At 53.0% G+C, this 20863-nt stretch overlaps 1 protein-coding gene across 10 annotated transcripts in view; it reads right to left on the reverse strand.

Annotated features, from left to right (window-relative positions):
- Positions 1 to 20863, reverse strand: part of CUX1 (cut like homeobox 1) — a gene marked incomplete at both ends in the record, with an annotated part of 363457 nt that overhangs the window by 262054 nt on the left and 80540 nt on the right. For all 10 annotated transcript variants that reach the window (XM_080830213.1, XM_080830214.1, XM_080830211.1 and 7 more), the window contains one exon: positions 15812 to 15922. In XM_080830213.1, the coding sequence (XP_080686339.1) occupies positions 15812 to 15922 (111 nt within the window). The remainder of the gene's footprint in view (positions 1 to 15811; positions 15923 to 20863) is intronic.

A 20863-nucleotide genomic window follows, 5' to 3' on the forward strand; every position in this document is an offset into this window, starting at 1 on the left:
GCACTTTGGCCGGAAAGGACTTGAAACAAACCCGAAAGTTTACTTTGGAAAGGAGTTAATAATAAAAGTTGGAAGGCGTCTTTGGGACGATAAACACCTCCTTTCTCCTTTCTTCCAGCTTCTGGCATGGCACCTTCGCCGGGTGGAAACGCTTTCGGGGACACAACCGCAAGGCTCACGCTGATGGGGCCACCGAGTTCAGGGGCAGGAGGTGGAGGGCGAGGGGGAAGCACACCCCGCAGGAAGCCAGAGAATGTGTTTCTCGTCCACCGCGAGCGGCAATACCATTTCTCTAATCTCCTCTCGTCGTTCGTGGAAGAGCCCCGAGTGGCTTAGGACTGAGAGCAGAGTTTTTAAAAAGTTGGACAGGCTCTCGAAACCCTGCCCTGCCGGAGGGAGCCGGAGTAATGCCCACTCAAGTTTCTAGAAGTAAACGCAGAGGTGCACAAGGCACCTTCTGAACCCAACAGAAATTATTCCCTCCGGGGCAGCAGGCTGGCCCGAGCAACACAACCAGAATAAACACCTCTAAGACCAAAGTAACGCACCGAAGAAAAGAAGGCACGTCCAAAAATGTCTGACGAGCTAGGCCTCTGAAATAAGCAAAAACAAAGAAAACTGTCATTTCTTTCCATCCTCGGGGAGGAGGAAGTCAGGGCTTTCCAAGCTTACGCGGCACCCCTGGGCTTTGAGATCATAGCTTGAACCGTGTTAAATTCTGAATTTTTAAACACACCACTCTCCTTTGAACAATGACCTGCAATCCATCTCACAAAGAGACTGAGGAGGCTACAGACTTCCTGATAAACATATTAAGGCTCCCTCGGGGAGAAACAATCCCTCCTCTGATTGGCCACAGTCATTTCCATGGGCTGAGACATATTTTATACTGAAAACTTTATTGACCAGCTAATGAGAGGCAGAGAAAGGAGGTTAGAAATTTCAGATAAAGCAAACTTCTTCAGAACCCCATAAAGGGCCCTTCCAGCTTTGTCATTACCGTCAAAATCGCTTTTTAAACTTCTACAATAAAAAACAGAAAGAACTCCTTTTTTTTCATCATTTCAGAGTGAAGCTCTCAAAGTTTTCCTAACTTAGGGCTGGAAGACACAATGATTATTTTTAAATGTCTGGTTAAAAATTAGAAAGTCTCAAAGGTAAGCCACAAGTATGTGAACTAGCCCAGAACATTTCTATTTCTGGTCAAGCACCAAGCAGTGTTATAAATGAATGAATACATTCATCTTCGCTTTATAATGAACACAGTCAAATGCATTTAGGAAACGGAAAAAAAAAAATCACTAAACCAGAAATTCTGATTTTCTGTGCAACATGAAACCTACAGAAAATTATATAGAAAATTAGTATGATCTAAATATCACAATCATTTTCTTCTGCCAGTTTTAATCAAAAGAAGAAAGAAAGAGGGGGGATGTCTACCAAGAAATTCATGACAGGGGCGCCTGGGTGGCTCAGTCCATTAAGAGTCTGCTTTGGGCTTGGGTCATGAGCTCAGGGTCCTGGGATGGAGCCCCGGGTCGTGCTCCCTGCTCAGCGGGGAGCCTGCTTCTCCCTCTGCCCCTTCCCCCCTACTCGTGTGCGCGCTCTCTCCATCTCTCTCTCTAATAAATAAATAAAATCTTTAAAAAAAGAACGCCTGACAGTTGATAATGTGGGAAAACAGACTTAATATTGTTTGGTTAAGGAAAAGGTAAATAACTAGGCTCCCAATTCTTTTTATAAAAACTAATTCATTATTTTTTTTTAAAGGAAAATGTCCACTTAAATATAAATACTAACAAAGGCTCTGTATTTTTTTTTTCAAGATCTTCAGAAACCCCGGAATAATGCTGCCAACTAAAACACCTACTATGAATTTAGTAATGGGTTATGCAAACATAAATTATAAGGCCAGACATTTTAAAAGGAAAAAAAGGTGATTTATTGGCGTGCTGGAGACACGGCAGGATAGAAGCACTATTTCAATTTTCCACATATTCCTCAACGCTGCAGATGTGTTAATGCAAAAAGAATTTTAAAGTAAAAAGGACTCTCGGCTTTTCTGGTTCTAGCGTATCGGTTCAGTTACTTAAAAAGGGTTACCATGGAACTCGCTTCTCACACTTATAATTAAGAAAATGAATACAAACATTTTATCTAATTTGAAGTACAAACAGACCTGAAAGAAAAAGACAGACATACTTCCCTTATCTGCAAGGGGCAAAGGGAATCAACCCACGAGCTCTGTGCTCCATGGTAGTAGCCCAATCTGCCCTGATCAAATTTTTCTGTTTCCTGCCTTCCTAATTCACGGGTCCATGGCAGGGGTGGTTCATACCCCTGCGGGAGCCGGCACTTTTTCTTTGCCGTGGCAAGGCCATCATTTAGATTCCTATGAAATGCTTTTCGTGGCTCGTTTACGTACAAACAGAGTAAATACAAATTTCCTCATCGTCACGGACTTTTAATTAAAGGAAACAGAAGCTATGGTCCTTCCCCGAACAGGTCATGGGAACCACAGTGGCCGATGAAAATGCCCGTGTCACACACGTCCCCAGAAAAGGGGTCCTCGTTTTCCTTCACTTGGCCAACAGGCGATGGCTTTGCAAATGGTCATTTCCGGAAGCACCCGTGACTGGCTGCACAAGTCTATCTCAAAAATAAGCTGAAAAACGCTCTATTAGGGAAGAGTGCATGTTTTTCAATGCAAACACAAGAAAAGCATCTCTCTCTGGGCCCCCGCACGCTTCTCCCCCGAGAAGGCTGGTCTGTGCGCACATCTGCATGCGCACGCGCGCACACACACACACACACACACACACACACACGCACTATGGGCTCCTGGCACTTTGATTATGTGAACACACCTGACCCCAGGGAAATAGGCTGAGACCAGCCCCCATATTTCAGACAAACCAAACAGCCAACAGACAGTAATGGCTTTAAGCTACTGATGGCCGGGGCCAAAAATGAAGAACCACTTAATCTTCTGAACGAAACTGTCACTGTTAGGAGGCCCGCGGCCGACCTTCCTCCTGATCTTAATCACAGCCACCTATGATAACAGAGTGGGGTTTATTTTTGTGCCTGGCTCCAGACCACGATGATCAATCCGTTGGTTGTGACTATCCTCCATGCACACAATGAACGAGGGCAAGCTGAGAGTGCACGGTCCGCACAGATCCCTGCAGTCGCGCACAGAATGAAAGTCACCCAGGATCTAAAGCGATGCCATCAAAACTCTCCATGCTTTATAAGGTCTCTTTGAGCTAATCTACAAATTCAGTGAAATTCCAATACGAAGCCCACCAGAATTTTAAAGGCGGAAGTGGATAAATGGTTCTAAAAGTCCTGTGGAAGTACAGTCGAGAACATTCTGAAAAGCCGTGAGGACAGCTCCTTCCCCGCCTGGATGCCCGGCCTTGGCCATGACCCTGGGAGAGGGGGACCCCAGGGAAATCTTCTGAGACAAGGGACTCTCAACCGACAGGGCGAAATCAGAGCCGCACCCGCGAGCATCCCCACAAACACATGACAGGCCTGACGTGAAAATCAAAACCAAAAAACTACTGAAAGAAAGCACGGGAGGCCGTCTTTACGACACGAGCATGGGGAAGATTTCTGAAATAAAACCCGGGAAAATGTAAGCTTTACCTCTAAAACGGGAAAACGTTCATCTGCATTGAAATTAAAATCTTCTTTTTTTGTTTCCTAAGATTTTATTTATTTATTTGACAGACAGAAATCACAAGTAGGCAGAGAGGCAGGCAGAGAGAGAGGGGGAAGCAGGCTCCCCCCTGAGCAGAGAGCTCGATGCAGGGCTTGATCCCAGGACCCTGAGATCATGACCTGAGTGGAAGGCAGAGGCTTAGCCCACTGAGCCCACTGAGCCACCCAGGCGCCCCGAAATTAAAATCTTCTGGTGACAAAGGACACTGTAAACATAGCGAAACTACCTGCAAGTCGGTTAAGAAAAAAAGTCTCGTAGATAAAATAAGCAGAGGACACGAGCAATTGAGACACAAAAGACGACACTGTCCAGGCAAGTCATTAAACAAAAGGGTGTCCACCCATATCAGAAATAAGGAAATACAGCAAAAATCAGTGAGGACATGGCCAGGAGCTCGCCAGTGAGGGTAACAGCACGAACCACCGAGAGCAAGTACGGGCCACACAGAGCTGGTCAAGGCTGTGACCGTGACCACACTTTCGGGTGTCCACCGCAGGAAACTCCTGAAGCCACTATGCCCCGGGAGGAGTATCATCGCAAAGAAACAGTCCGGCAAAACCCCACTTGCCATCTCAGGAGGGGGACAGACACAACCCCCGTGGTTCCCACAGACAGCGGAACCACTGTGTCATTCAGCCCAAATGAACAGACTGGATGCGTGCAGGCAGCGCCCAGGACTAACTCTCTAAAAGCTAACGCCTGGTGGGGGCGCGGGGGGGGGGGGGCTCTGTCAGTGAAGCATCTGCCTGCGGCTCAGGTCGTGATCCTGGGGTTCTGGGATCGAGCCCCGTGGTGGGCTCCCTGCTCAGCGGGGAGCCTGCTTCTCCCTCTCCCCCTGGTTCATGTTCTCTCTCTCAAATAAACAGATAAAAATCTCTGAAAATAAATAAATAAATAAATAAAAGGTATCGTTTGGTGGAAAAGGCAAGTGTCAAAGGATACATACGTACATAGCAAGATACCATTTGCATAAACAGTAAAACGCGCGTATCCGCACAACGCCCACTGCTTATGAGCGCACAAACATTGCCACGAATGCAAGAAGTGTATGGAAAGGAAACCTCGGTTTTAGGACAGGGTTTCCATCTGAGGAAGAAGGCAGGAGAAGGAATGGAAGTGGGATTCGAGCTGTGCGTGCAAGGTGTTATTTCTATCTGAAAAACCAGGCATCGGAGGCAAATGGGCAAAATGTCGACATCTATCCGGTCTTCATGAAGGGCAGAAAAATGTTTTGTTTTCCATACTTTTCAGCATGCTAGAAATATGTCACATAAAAAATGTTTAAACCCAGTTACATGGCTTGGTGTACAAGAGAATGAAGTCACTGCAGGTAAAATCCTACACTGAGGCCTGTGAGTAGGGCTCAGGGGAGGCATGGGAGCGCCTACCTTCTGGATCTTTCTGCCTAAGCGACTACCCCCTCAGACAAGCTCTTGAAGGCAACGTGGGCCAGGGTCTGTTTGGTGCAAAACCTTTTTAAGGGTGAAATGTGTCCCATCCCTTACAAATGCAAGGTCTGCATGGCCCAACACGAAGGCGACGGGGAAGGTGTCGGGCTGAGGTCAGGAAGGGTCGGGCTGAGGTCAGGAAGGGTCGGGCTGTCACCAGCTGTCCAACTTCAGGATACCTGTCCCAGAGGCTCTCCGCGGCGGTCTCTTTAAAGCACCCCAGGTGCAGAGTCAGTGAAGAGATGAATAAATAGGGGGTCCACGCGGGGGCCCGGTTGGCCTTCTGGGGCTGGAACAGTGAGGCAGGGAACCACCAGGAGGGGGCTCCGGCAGCTGGCAGGTACGTCAGGGGGCAGTCATCCAGCCTGTGTTCTCCCAACTACATGCCCCGGGGAGGCTAGCTGCTGGGGCCCCGGAGGCAGGGGAGGGCAGCTCCGCGAGCTCCTCCATAAAGGCTCCCCGAGGACCTGCTCCAGCAAAGACCGGCGGCCAGTCGGCCTGGACTGAAAATCTCCCGCCAGCCTCGCCGCTCATGAGCTCTGCTTCTTCCTCCTCCTCTCTGGGCCTCAGTTTCCCTCTCTTTGCGTTGGAGATAAGCTGTGTCCCTGCAGCGACCAGAGCCCTCCAAAAAGAATTACCCTGGGACACCCACCCCACACACAGAGGGATCACCATGACTCCTAGCTGGATGCAAAACGAATTCCGAATGGAAATCCCCAAGAGGTCAAGTACACGGGACAAGTTAGGAAAGGGCAGCACCTAAGTCTGGGGCCTATCGGGAGGGCCCACTCTCCAGAGGCCCGGAGGCCGGCCACTCAGCGTGCCATCGCCTCCTCTCTCCGATCAAACCCCAGAGGAGACCTGGCTGGCCCGGCTCTCCAATCTGGGCCTCGACAGAGCCAGAATCGGGATCCGAGGGTCCAGATTCCCAACAAAACAAAACACTCCTGGAACTCTACTGACGACATCCTAAGGTCTTCGGTTTTCTGGTAAAAACACCGGGCTCCAGACAAAATTACTCTACTCTGCACAGCAGGCTCATAATGCTCCTTGTAAACTTAACTTTTTACGCAACTCCAGGTTTGCAAGTTCAAACCGAGAGCTGACGTGTCGGTGCCTAATCAATGTACAGGGGTCAGTCACGCCCACCCCGGCCCACAGTCCCTAGCCCTGGCGAGGAAAGAAACACTCGAGACGACAACTGTCAGAGGCAGCAGGACCTGCCATCCCACTGTCTCTTTCTCAACTGACGTGACTGCAAGACAGAAAGTCAGCTTCTAGAAGCTAAAGGGAGACAGGGTCGCACAGTAGTGACAGCCTCGTTCTCAGGGGCCTGCTGCCTGCTAGGCAGGTGGCTGACATGCCATAAAGTGGCACTCTTGTCACCGCCCCCCCAGGGTGACCGCAAGGGGCCGCGAGGTGTCTGTAATGTGCTCAGCATAATGCTTTGCTCTTGGGAAATAATAAATATTAATCAACAGTTCGCCACAATTCCAACCAAATTGAACGGCCTTCACATTTAGTCATCACGCCTTACAATGGAGCCCAACAAAGGAGTCTGTGGAGAAGACCCTCCCCGGAACGACCTCCATTCAAAATGCATCTCCTGGGAGGTCAGTGACCGGAAAGACGCGTTAGGGGCTACATGCCAAGAACCGCTTCCGACGATCAAGCCCAGCCTGTGTATTTCCCTGTACGCACGGCCGAGCTCCACCACGGGAGAGGGAGACCACCATCTCTATACACACGGAGCGAGCCTATTTTCATTTCGTTTAATCTGCTCAAGTCCTCAACAGAAACCAGGCCTCTAGTCGCACAGGCCCAGAGGCTGACTCTATGCTGTAAGAGGATCCTGAAATGTTCGTGTTCCTTTATGGCCTTAAAATACACTCGGGAGGGAAGCCTGCGTGGCTCAGTCGGTGAAGCGTCTGCCTTCGGTTCAGGTCAGGGTCCCGGGGGGCCTGGGATTGAGCCCCGTGTCGGGCTCCCTGCTCGGCGGGGAGCCTGCTACTCCCTTGGCACCATTTCCCCCTCACACTCCCTCTCTCTCTCTCTCTGACTTACGATATACTCGCAAACACAAATTCTCCTCTCGGAAGATCAGGTTTTAATAACGTACGTACAACACACCATTTATTGAGCGTCTACTACCTGCCAAAGCTACTCTGGATAGTCTACAACAAGTCGTCTGACTCATCGCAACTCCGGGATAGTTGTCATCACTCCAGAGTTTGGACGAGAACACGGAGGCCCAGAGAGGTCGTACAGCTCAGCGTGGTGTCGACCAGACTTCCACACCACATGCATCTAATTACAGCCTCTTCCTTTTGACAGTTATTAAACTCTCAGATAATTTGTCTCTTATACTCAAAATAGCCCTTTAAAGACTGCAAGACACAGAAGGAAGCGACACACGGGCTCAGGAAGGAAAGCGAACGCCGGCCCTGTCCAAGTTTCAGGGAGTGATCGGGACAGACGGCCCCATGGGGTTCACAGGAAGCAAGTGTGGCCTGGGGCGGCAGTGGGGGCGGGGGGCTCTCAGACGCCACCCTGCTGCCCCTTGGGCGGGGCTCCCGTGTCACTGACAGCGCAGACTGACAGATTAACCCTGCATTGATGACCTAAGAATTCACTTTTCTGGGCCAAAAGCACTGGAACGAAAGAAGGTATCCCACAAACTGACAGAACTTCTAGCATCCAAACCCAACAGCATCCCAGTCTCAGAACGTAGAGGGACCGAATGGGACATCTGAAAGTAGCTGAATGATAAACAAAGATCATCAGGCTTTGAGCTGAAATTTTAGGGACCCCACTTCTAAACAACCTGACCAAATTCACTCTTTGGGGGGCGGTTTCTATCTTTGACTCAAAAAACTGCCCTAACCCCCCAAAGCGCCCTCACCCCATCCATCCTGACCCGCTCCCCAGTGTCCTGTGTCAGTTCTGACCGCCACCTGAACCATCCTGCCTGTGGGCCACGCGTTGGTCACTGTCTGCCTGCCCTTCTATGAGACCTAGAACCTTCTCTCGGTGCCTGCTATCTCCCCGAACCTCAGATTGCCCCTGGACCCCCGCAAGGACTCAGAACCACCCTTAAAAGGGAGGGAGGGAGGGAGGAAAGAACAAAGGGCAGACAGGTTCACTGAGATCCTACTATGTGCTCCATGCGCCTGAATTCCTTTCACCGCCCAGGATCTGGGACGTGATCCGTCCCGCACACATATACAGGTCCGAGTCTTGGAATGCTTAGTGACCCTGGTCAAGATCCCCGGCCCGAACATCCACTGCATCCACTTCTGGTGTGGGGCTGGACAGTTAGCTTCCAGGCATCTCACACCCTTCTCACGTGACCCCCTGCAGTATTCCTGTAGACGGAGGGGTGAGCACTGGACTCCTGCCCAATCTGCTCACACCCAAGCCAATCCCCCTGCTCCACGGGCCTCCTGGTGCCTTAGGCTGTGCTGCCAGTTCTGCTGGGAACGTGGGGCGGACAACAGAGCCACCAGCCACTGACTGACTTGGGGCTGACTTCGCCGTGACCTGCACCCATCACCCCCTCATGCTCGAGGCAGGTTTTCTCACCAAGGGACCCCAAAGAGGAAATAACCTCTTGGGTAGATAAACTGGCTTACAGTGTTTAATTGGTAACCATTTAAAAAAAAAAGCTCACTTTTAATTTTTAAACTTTTTCTAGTTAAAGTCTTATTGTAACTTAACAGTGGGTGATTCTAGAATGATTAAACATCCGAGTTGATTATTTGAGCTTTATAATTTGGCCAGGTACTGGAGTGGCCTTTTAGAAATGAAGTCCGTGCTGCCAAAATGAAAATTCACCAGATACTTCTCTGGGGGGCATTTCTCCAGGGTATCAGAGAGGACAGATGAATAATTTCCTACCCCTACAAAGAAAGGTATTAAACAAAAACATTGGAGAAGAAAGTCACATGCCGTAGAGTTTACCCTTTAAAGTACACAGTTCAGTGGTGTCGGACATATTCACAGAGTTGTGTAACCGTCACCACTACCCAATTCCGGAACATTCTCTCCACACCAGAAACAAAACCCTGTAAGCATTAGGACTCGCTCCCTTCCCCCCACAGCCTCTTGTCTACTTTCCGTCTCTATGGATCTGCCTGTTCTTGACATTTCGTATAAACAGAATCATGTGGCATTTTCCATCTGGGTCCTTCTACTTAGCATAATGCTCTCAAAGTTCATCTGCACCGGAGAAGGTATCAGCGCCTCCCTCCTTTTTATAGCTGAATAATACTCCTTTGTACGGACAGACCACATCTCCTTTAGGAGTTCACCTGTCGATGGACACTCGGGGTGCTTTTCCTCTTGGGCTATTTTGAATGATGCCGCTATGAACATTCGCGGGCAAGTTTTTGTGTGGACCCATTTTCAGTTCTTTTGGATATATACCTAGGGGTGGAAACGCCAAGTCACAGGGTATCGCTATGTTTAACATTTTGAAGAATCGCCAAGGGAAGGCGTTTCTTAAATTCTTTTTTTTTTTAAATTCTGCACACACACAAAAATGAAATTGAAGCATCAAATACAGTGTTGTTAGCTGCCTGTCTGAGAAATGAATCTTGCAGAGCAATTTGCATTTTTAAGAATTCTATTTTGTAAAGAAAAGATTCCTAAATAAATGCTATAAATATGGTAGGATTTTTTATGTTACAATTGTCGTCAAGTGTCCACAGAACGCCAAGTGCATAGCTGAACATAGAGGCCTTGCCCATCGGAAGTGGAACTGTACTAAAGCTGCCGGTGTCCAGCCTGCACCCCCCAGTCTTCCAGACTTGCAGGCCGCCTCCCCCATCACAGCCCTCCCTGAAAGGCCCAGGTCCCGAGGGGCACGTCTGGTGCGCTCTCCTCTGTGAAAGTCACAGTGTGTCAGTGGGCACCGTGGGTCTCCAAAGAACACACTCCCATGTCCTACGAGACATACGGGAATTTACGCTGCTGTTTCCAATCTTTTGTGTGCATTGCTTTTAGAGTCTTAGGAGGACAGAAGCCAAAAACCAAAAAGGTGGTTAAAATATGAAACAGCGGTCAACTGAAGAAGTGTGGCCGGCCTCCGGAGTCTGTGCATTTGGAGGAAAACAAGGGTGGAGAATTTGCTCGCTCCTCAACGCAAACATTGCCTTGCTAATAGTGTCAAAGCACAGTGAGACGGTCACAAAGGCACAGGGAGTCCCGTGTGAGCCCAGGGACCGCCCCCCCATCCCGACTCCACGCTGCAGAGGCAACACCGGCCTTGCCCGGGACCCCCGCAGGTGCCCCCAGCCTCCCGAGGAGCCCCGGCCACACGGGCTCAAGGCAGCCCGTGCAGGACGTGTCCGTCTGAGCTGCAGCTTGAAGTGACTCTCTTTTTCCAGGCTGAGTCACTCCCTGCAGTGGCTATATAAAGGCTTAGAGGCAGTGACCAAATGCATCTGGGCCTGGGCCACGGCTATATATTACTGCCCACCCCCCGCCAACTCCCCCTCTCACAGGGAGTGCACAAGGACTCCCGAAGCCGCCGGTGTCGTCCTACACCCTCCCCCACAAGCGCCCCCAGCTCACTGGCAACAGGGGCGAGGGGGCCCTGCATGGGACAGCCACGGTGCTCAGGGCCACACTCTCTTTTCTTATTCCCACAGTCCCTCCTGATCAATACCGAGATGACCTTGGCTTTCCTGAAGAAGGTCCTACCTGCCCCCCCCCCCACCCCAGCCCGGGGCCCCACCTGGCAGAGGCGGGAAGGGATGCACAGGCCCAGCTCCATCTGCCGACGGCACGAAGGTTTCTTTCCGAGTCGTACCTCGACATGACCCTGGACTTTGTACGACAGTTTCCCAAGAATGTAAAATTCAGAAGAGCACTCCAGCCTGGGACACCAGGGGCGAGCTAAGATCGTGCCACTCAGGACAAAGACGCCGGCGAGCAGGCAGTCAGGTCAGCCGCAAAGAGAACGCCCTGGTCACGGAGCCGGGTGTGCGGGCTGGCAGCAGGCCCAGGGCCGCCTTCCAGCGTAGAACCATGGCACACGGGCAAGGGGCGGTGGGTCCTGGCGAGGACCCCAGGTGGCCGGGCCCACGATGGCCAGGGCTGTGCCAGGCTCTGTCGGGACAACAGGGGCAAGACGGGCCCAGCACGTGGGCAAGAGGGATGCGGAAAACACGACCGGGAATGTGAACGCGGTGGGCCACGTGTCGTGACGACTAAACGTTCCAGGCAGCAAGAGCTGTCGAGGCACAAGGACGTCAGGGCACAAAGGACCACCGAGAGCCCCCGAACGGTGGCTCAGGTGATGTGGCCCCTTTGACAGGAAGCATAAATCGAACCCAGTCAAGTCAGGCAGACACGTGCCTAAGAGGGACTCCGGGGTAGCAGCTGGACACACAGACAGGACACAGGAGAACCCTGAGTGTGGTTTCATGACGAAGGCCGTGCACCCCGGGTCTTTGCTTCCCCTCTTCTCCTGCCCCTCCCGCCCCACGCAAAGGATGATTCTTCCCTATTGAAAAGAGCTGGAAAAGAACAAACAAGAGCCTGTGCTCTTTGTGGAAGCAAACGTGACCCTGAGGACCGTTCTTCTGCGAGCGGAGCATCCTGTTCCAATAGCGCAGCAATGGGCTGGGCCTGTGGTCCCCGGCGAGCGCCCCGGGACCTGCGCTGCCCTCTACCCCGGCACCCCGCGGGTCAGGGCACCAACTCAGGGCCCACGGCGCCGGGGCTCAAGTCACAGCTCGGCCGAGTGCTGGGGGACAAGTGTGCGCTCGGAAGGTTCCAGCTGTACCTTTCCTAGCACTTCTCAGGCCACATCAGGATGTTGTGCTTGCTGGGGAGGAAGATAAGGAGCTCTTCAAGAGTACGGGCAGGACTGTGTGCTCGGGGGGAACCATCTGGCACATGGAAGGTGTTCAAGAAATACCTGTAAAATGATGACCTATTACCACAAAACAGCTCTGGAAATATTTCAGGCTAAAACCATCTGCATTTGATGTGTTGTTTTAAAGTCCCCCGAGCTAGCTTTAAGGAGCAGAAACCTCCACAGGGTATGTTCCAAGTTCACAGCAACAACGAACAGTCCCGGATTCTAGATGCCAGGCTTGTGCGAAGCCCTCCACACGCTCACGCACATAGACACATACACAAATCCACACCACTCACATACAAATCCACACACACACACACAAGCACACAGGGCAACCTGGTGAGCTGGGCCCCATCATCACACTTTGGAGAGGTGACAAAACTGAGACTTTGGGAGGCTCAGAAGTCTGCCAGAGCCACCAGGCGGTAAGTCACCTGAGGTAATCCGTATGGAAAGTGACAGAACCTAGAAATGCCCCCATCTTTTATGTTCAACTCTCAATTATTAATTCGACAGGGAATGGATGCTTTGTTGCAAAGTTAAAATTGAAGACCGTTTTTCTTTGAAAGGGACTCTTTTTCGGAATCAAAGCAACGTATAAAACGTTATTTTTGAAGTAACTGCGATGTTCTTCACGTTGACTTACAATCCGGGGCTTAAAAAGATGTCGCAGTAACATCAACTGACTGCGAATGTATTCATCTAATGGCAGAAAATGGACACTTAAAAAAAAGTCCTTCACTTGAGAAACCTCCGAGGCTCTGGCCAGCGGGACCCCCATTCCTCGGTGCTCCGGTGTCTGGTGCCTGGAAGGACTACGAGGCCGGCCGTGGAGGCCACCTGCGGAGCCCACCTGCAGAGCCTAGCCTGCCCTCTGCACTTGAGCTTTTCCAGCTGCCCTTGGGGCAGGGCCAGGCGGGAAAATACAACCTCCCGGTAGGGAGACAACCCTACTCAGATCACCTCTGCCTCTTCTCCGGTGCCTGACCCTGCATGCCGGCCCCACTAGCTGTTCACAGACACTCGGAGCGCACTTTCTGCTTCCCCAGAGCACAGACGGACCGCAGCCTTCTCGTCAGCAGCGGCACAGCCCTGGCCCCGGCTCTGCCACGCGGGCCGCCCCGAACGAGGGCCCGCTCCTTCTTCCCAGCTCTGGGAGGCGTGAGGGTCCTGATGTGTGTCCACCCCGGGGAGATGCCTCTCCCGCCAACAAGCAGATGTTTATTATTATTATTATTATTATTATTATTTTTACTCGAGAACAAAGTTCTAAGCAGCCTTCACTTTTACACGCCTGATCTCTACAAGAGGTCCCTCGACTGCGTTAACTTGGTCAGGGGCGGAGCGGTCCGCACAGTGCGAGAGCCGCAGGAAGAACCGATGCTGGAGAAATACCAGGGCCCCCGCACTGAGACCCAGACAGACAACAGAACAGCCCCTCTGGATCGCAGACCCCACACTCGCCAGATCTGCCCCCCACACCCCTTCCCTCCGCGTACCCCAGAGGACCCCACTGTAGCTCCTCGCCGCCCCCACCCTCCACCCCCAGTCTGGCCTTCAGTGGCTCCCTCTCTGGAGAATTCTGGCTGGTTGGTGGCATAAGTGAACCCGCCTTCTCCACCTGTTCTCGCCTCAGGGTACCCACAGGGACCCACCCAGATTTCAAGGACGGACCTGGGATGGGAAAATGCAAGGGGAGGCGTGTGCAAGCAGCTCCGGCCTCCCCGGCTCCCTGGGAACTCGTGTGGCAGCGGGACTCTCCTCCGCAGAAGGAGAAGCCTGAGCGAGCACTAGCCTCGACCCGCTGGCAAAGGCCAGGAGCAAGCAGGACGGCAACCTTCCGTCCCCTCCCAGGCGTGCTCTGGGCCCGCTTCTCCAAGGAAGACACCGTCTCAAAACGTGCCCGGCAAAGAAATGCCCCAAATGGCATTCACCACCCAAGCTGCTTCTTCCCCGAGCCTCTCCTATTTACTGGGATCGGGAGAGAAAATGCCATGTTTCAGGTGGGGCTTCCTCAAGCTCTGGGAGCCGGTCCCCCGTTTCCATGTCAGTGGAGGGGCTGTCCCCAGAATTTCCCAGCTGGGCCCTCGGCGGCAGAAGGGGAAACACATTCCCCTTGGTGGGTTCCAGCCCTGGGACCTGACAGGAGCCTGGGCCTCCGGAGGAACATCCAGGAACGCAATTCTCCGCTCCTCCTCCTCCCAGCACTTACCACAGGACGGGTCACATTTACTTATTGTCTGCTGCCTGGGAAGGATGACCTTGACCTTCTGCTTTACGCTTTCTATGGGAAGCCCTGGACTTACGGTCAGCAAGGGAAGGGCAGTAAGAACCCAGGAGAGCAGATGACAGCTTGTCACCGGAACAGCGTGAAGAGTGGCTGGACAGAGGTCGGCCAGGGGACACGGGGTCAAGGACAAAGAGGAGAGCTCGGGAAACCTCACGGCTGGACCCTCCAGGAAGGCCTGCTCTGAAATGCCCTGATAGGAGGAGAGCTCCTGGAGGAAGGGAGTCCTGCTGCCTGGCTGCTCCGTGGGCTCCGGTCTTCACCCGAGGCGAGGCGGACCATGGGGCGCAGCCGCTCCCCCATCCCCGCGTGGGAGACGGCGACCCGGCCCCCATCACTGCAGTGCGCACTTCTGCTTGGATAACACGTGCCAGAGCCACGTTTAAGGGCAGGATGGGGGTGGGTAGTGGGTCTGAAATGTAAATCCCTTACGGGGACCTGCCCCCGGAGAGCCCCTTGCTTCCCGCTGGGCCATCCTGCCTTCTCCCTCACATATTTATTCTGAAATAGTGGGTTAGTTACTTGTTCCCCAAACTGATTCACAACAACATGCCCTCAAACAGCGAGCTTCTCTGGCCCACCGGAAACGGGTCTGCTTCTCAAAGTTCCCGTCGCGCCTCGATTTCTCAGGCACACCGGTCTCCTCCGCGGCCCGCCTCCGGAAGGAGCCTTCCCTCCTGACCTGCTCCGTGTCCCCCTCGGAGGCACGCGGGCAGCTGAAGTCTGCTCTCACCTGAGCAGAGGGAGCGCCAGGCACTGGCGCGAGAACCACCGTGGGCCAGACCGGTGGAAGCTCCCAGAACGCGATTCCCACACCTGTTCAACTGCCTCTCAAACTCTCCTTGCTTTTCACGTCTTAAAAAGCCTCTGAGAGGGACCAAGGGAACGAGGGGCCTGGGCAACAGACTGGGAAGATGCTGCCCGGACCCCCCAAAACACTGCCTTTCCAACACGCACTTACAAGACAGAATAGAAAAAAGGAGCCCGTGAGGAGCACGTCTGCAGTGCCCTTTAAAGCGTATTTCGGGAAACAAGCGTCTCGCAGGCCCTACCCGACTAAATGTCTGGTCTGCAGGAAGGATGGGCACACAGTCTTCTCAGATGCGTGCGGCCTGCAGACACCACACCGGGGAAGGGGCCCTCTGAGGACCCCCGCACCCCATCCCACTATGCCCTCGTGCTCGGTGCTCCCAAGGACTCGGGGCGGCGTGCTAACAGACGTGGGCAAGGAGCGTGGGGGCTGGATGCCCGGATGGGCCACACGGCTGGCCACGTGCCCGCCAACACCCAGCCGGGTCAGTGCCTGCCTCTGGAATGAGCTCGTGCTTTCTCCTGTCCAGACAGCCCCAGCCACCCCGCTCCCCTCCGCGGAGGGGCACGCAGTCTGCAGGGGACGCAATGCTTGCACCGCGGCTCCCGAATACGGACGGGAACGGGGAGACCCCCGCGCCGAGACCGGGACAGTACTGCGGCCTCACCTCTGGAGTGTTCTTCTTGAACTCGCGGCTCTGCTCGATAAGTCGCTTTCTGGACTGCTCGCTTTCATCCTGCCGGTTCGCCAGTACTGTTGCGGTGGCATCGAGTTCCCTCTGCGGAGACACGAAAAGGGAGGGCAAGATCGTCATCGCGCTGCGTACCAGAGGAGATCACGTCTGCATTTGGCAGAACCCAGGAGGGGCCCCCCGTGGCTATGGGGAGTCTCAGCTCCCAGGCGGAGGGGGGCTGGGGGCAGCGGTGGGGAGGAAGTGGACACCGAGGCAGTTCCCCTCCACTCGACGCACTGGTCCCAGAAAACCCGACTGGCTCAGCTCGGTGTGCCCTGTTTCCATGCACACGAACGCCTGCTTCCAGGACAGAACGCGCCGAAACGTTTTTCTCCACTAAACCCTGAGTCAGGCCAATGGCCAGATGCCATCCCACCGGGGGTGGCTTGTTTCTGTTCGTAACAAGTGTTCTGTCTTGCCCCGTCCCTGGGCCCTGGTTCTTGTGCTTTACTCTGGGCTTCCCGGTGGGGCAATCTGTCTGTCTTCAACCGCGTGGGCTGGGATCTTTGGTGGCACACCACGTCCAGGACTATCCGAGTTAACCTGCTACTCGCTTTCGGGGGGACCTTTAAGAGCCCATTTCCGAGAATCGTGATTTGCAGGATGTGGTCAACTCTGAAAATGAGGCACCTGGAAACAACAGTTTTCCTCCAACTATTTTCCTCACACGGACACCCTGAGAGCTGCCAAGAGCAGGTCCCCTGTAAGGGGACCTCTGTCCACACGACAAAATGACACTCAAAGCAGAGACAACCTGTGCCCTGGCCTCGGGAATTCTGGGAGAAGCTGTCAGCAGGACCCGTTTCAAACAAGGCTGCGGCAGATGGGCCCGGAGTGGTGTCCGGGCTGACAGCGGGGGCACAAGGACACGCCGCCGTAGCCACCGAAAGGCCGCTTTTCTCACTGAGTGGCCTTCGTGACTAAAGACACACACCGGCACATTCTGCTTAGGATACAGTGCGGCTGCTCCAAGTGGCTTCTCCATGGTACGGCCCCTCCCCCGAGGCCCGGCAGAGCAAGGACCCAATGGCAGACCGAAAGGCGAGGGAAATCAGAGACAGAGATCCGTCCACAGACGCCCAGGAAGCATGTGCCTCTCCCCCTCCACGCACCCTCCACCAACCCCACCAAGTCCCCCCTGCTTCCCTTTTGGGCGGAAATAACCCCAGTAGGTCTGTAGGGCCTCCTGGTGGGCACGCCACTTGTACCCGCCAGGGTGGGCCACTGCCAGACGAGACGACAGGGCGCTGGAGCCAACATCCAGCGTGCTGTCGACTGGGGAATGGCAGACAGTTTTAAGGGGGGGGGGTGCGCATACACCCCCCCACCACCACGCTCTCCCCTTTCGTGTTTCTGGCATTACAGCAAATCTTGGGCAAACAAGTCCAAAAGAATAACATGGGCTAGGATTCAAGAACAGATGTCAAAGCTACTGCAGAAAAGAGGGAAACACTGCACATTTTGATAGACCACATTTGAAACACATCCCAGTCGAGTGAAGGCAGGAAAAAAAGAGCAACCGAAACCCATGTGGCGCTGCGGGGACGGAGACGGAGAAGAGGGAGCAATCGCAGATAAGCAGAAGGCTTTTCAAAAATATAAACAATCTGGTTAGGAGGAGGACTTCGGCGGCTATATTTAAGCGGCAGCAGCAGAAGTTATAAAAGGAGGCTTCAAGAAGTGGGGAGCAACGCCAATATTGAAATATGACAGAAAAAGTAGAGTTGATGTTTGGTTCCCATTGCCCGCAGATGCAGAAAACGTGGAGAAAAACAAAGAGATCGGGACCGCTTTCAAGGAGGACCCTCCTTCCTGGGAGGGGGTGTCACCCAGTCTGCTGGAACCGCTGGACGCTGGGGACACAGAGGGGACCGTGCGGCCCGGCCCTAACCCCCCCTCCCGACACCTTCCTATCCAGGGGGACCAGCGTGGGGACAGTGGGGGCAGTGCTGGAGACATGGAAGAGCCCTGGGGTCCCCACATGTCCCTCTCCCTGGAGTCCAGCCCAGCCCAGTGCCAGGGAGCCTCATGGGCACATCTGTCAGAAAGGCCGACTCAGAAGGGCTGAGCCCGGGACAGGTCGCTTGGTGGAAGACAGCAAACCCACCTTCGTCGTGGAGCCACTGGGCCAGTGTGCCGGGGTGACCTGCTGCTGGCAGTTGGGGACCCGCCACGGGCCCGCCACACTCCCTTCCACACACGTGCAGACATACGCACGTCCACATGAGAAACCACCAGGAGGGCCCCAAATTTAATACCACGCCACCACCCGCCACCGTGGAAACAGATTGGCACAGCAAGGAGAGGTTGTGCTTGCCCGGTCGGACTTAGGGCTCACAATGTTTGACCGGGTCCCTCGCAAAACCTCCCCTGAGTCTTCTGAAGGACACTGAGGCTTTCTAAGGCTGTTGGGACAACACAGAGAAGAGACAGCTATTAAACATAAGCCAAATACTGTTTTATTATCTACCCGGCCTGCCTATTCTCAGAGTGTCAAATGTAATGACACATTAACAAGGGAATTTAATGGGTTTAGGGGAGGTGGCGGTGGGGCCCTAAAATACAGAATCCTCAGTCCCTGAGTCACTTTAAAAAAAGAGAGAGAGAGAGAGAATGGAGAGTCCTCTCATCTGAAAAGCACTAAAACCTCACAAAGTGGGGGGTGGGGGGGGGCAAAAACTGGGAACCAACTGCGGTATCCAACAAGAGTGCATCCACATATCCACTCAAGGACCATTTGGCAATGGTTTAAAAAAAAAAAAAAAAGTTCCATGAGCACTAGGAGACGGGATGATCTTCAAGACATATTTAAGCAAAAAGAGCAAAGTGCAAAACAATGCTTGTACTGTTTGAAAGGCTCTCTATACATACCCTTGCATAAGCTCTGATTGTCTCCAGAAATATACAAAAGATACTTGTAACTGCTTGGCTCTGAGAAGGCTTTGGGTGGGGGGAGGGAGGGGAGAGATGGACATGCCCTTCGCGGGATGGCTGACCCTCAAAGAACACAGGTTTGACCTTTGCGGGGCCACTTGGGCAGGTGTGGATTTGTTATAACGCGACATCGTAAATGTATTTTCTCTTCCTTATCGTTTCCTTAATAATGTTTTCTTTTCTTTCGCTTATTTTATTGCAGGAATACAGAATATGACACGTGTGACATACAAAATACGAGTTAGTCGACTATTTAAGCTATGCTTAGGCTTCCACTCAACAGCAGGCTCTGAGTAGTTAAGTTTCAGGGGCGTCCGGAATTATATGTGGATTTCTGACCATGTGGGGGGTTGGCGCCCCAATCCTCACTGTTCAAGGGTCAACTGTATCTTTTGACTATTTTAGCCGCATGCATGTATTACATAATTAGAAAACCTGTACTATATGTTAATTTCTTAAATCCCGCTAATGTGAAAAAATACAGATTTACATTCAGAAATATATTTTTACATCATGCGTCCCATACACGCGGGTTCGTGATCCCTCCTCGTCCACCTGCCCAGGAGCGGAGGCCTGGAATAAATGACCTCTTGACTCACTCTGGTAATTCAAAAAGGCAGGCCAGCCCGTCCTTTGTCAAAACAACAGCTGGTTCTTGCACAACGCGCTGCGTACTGGCCAGTCTCGGGGCTTAGGAACAAGGAGGAGGTGGCCAGTTTCAGAAAATACCACTCACCCAGGCCAGGACTTTCCCGGGGAAGGGCAGAGGAGGGTGTCCCCTTGAAACGATTTAGAAAGATTCTAAACATCCGACAGCCCCAGGTCCAAAGGGACAGGGAGGTGGCAGGGCTGGCGGCAAACCTGTGGGCTCTGGGCACACAGGCATTTCCAACGAGGCCGAAAGAGGTGGAAATCGTCCTGGGAAAGCGTCTTACATGGACAGGCACCTGGATGCAGAAACTGCAATTCTTGTTCCAAGTCACCGAGTGGCAACCGGCACCAGGTGACGAGGTCCAGAGCAAGACCAGTGGCTCTGGAGCCAAGGCTGTGTGTGCGCAGGCATCGTCCTTGCTGGGAGATGGGGGGGGGGGCGGGGCGCTGCCACAGAGCTGTGGATGCCTACAGTCCTGCTTGCCTCGCTGCTAAGAATTTCCGGGATGCTCTCCCTCTATTTCAGACGGATCGTCCAAGGGCAAAGCTCCTAACATTTTCACTTTCTCTCTGCTGGAACTTCAGCCTCTCAGCCAGTGTTAAAGATGTATTCGCCACAAAAATTACAAAGTGCCACTAATTGCCTATTTAAAAGAAAATTTTCCCAAAGAAAATGAGTCTTCCTAAGATCACTGATCAGTCTGAAACTGCTCACCTTTGGAGTATGTACGTCCTCTGTTTGTCTGTATTAAACCGGTGGGGACAGGGTACCCACGGTGCTTCTCTGAGGCTCCCCTCCTAATGCCCCCCAGGCCAGGCCTGCCTCGGCCCCCTGCTCCCTCTGGGCTTCTCCCCCAGCACCCCTGGGCTGGAGCAAGAAAAGTATTCTCTGGTTCTTGTCTCTGACTTTCATTCCAAGGATTAGTTCATCTGGTGTTTCCTTCGGGCTCACCTGGCAAGCCGATCAAACAGCAAATCTTGAATATGAATTCAAAATGGCTTTCTCGGAGAAACCACGAGGACTCAAACAAAAAGGACAAGGCAACCCCAGTTTCTGCGTGGGGTAGTCCCCGGGGCTTTTTCGCTTCCTTTCCAGCAACAGGGTCAGGGGGACCAACGAAGTTGCTCTGGCTAGACAGGGCCGTAAGGAGCCCAAGCCCACTGACCAGCCTTCTTCCGTCACCCGCCCTTGCCCAGCCCCCAACACAGAACATCTGAAGACCCTTCAGACAGTGGCCGCGGAGAAGCCTGGTTTGGAATCCAGGCTGCATCCCTGCTGTAACCTGTGTGGTTCTGGGCAAATGACGTTCCCTCTCTGGAGATAAAAATTAAGATAAGCATGTTCAATTCGTGGCACGGGACGTGATCCATCAAGAGCACATACTATCCTGTACTATCAGA

Source organism: Martes martes (genome assembly GCF_963455335.1).
Source record: "Martes martes genome assembly, chromosome: 18".
Taxonomy (NCBI): Eukaryota; Metazoa; Chordata; class Mammalia; order Carnivora; family Mustelidae; genus Martes; species Martes martes.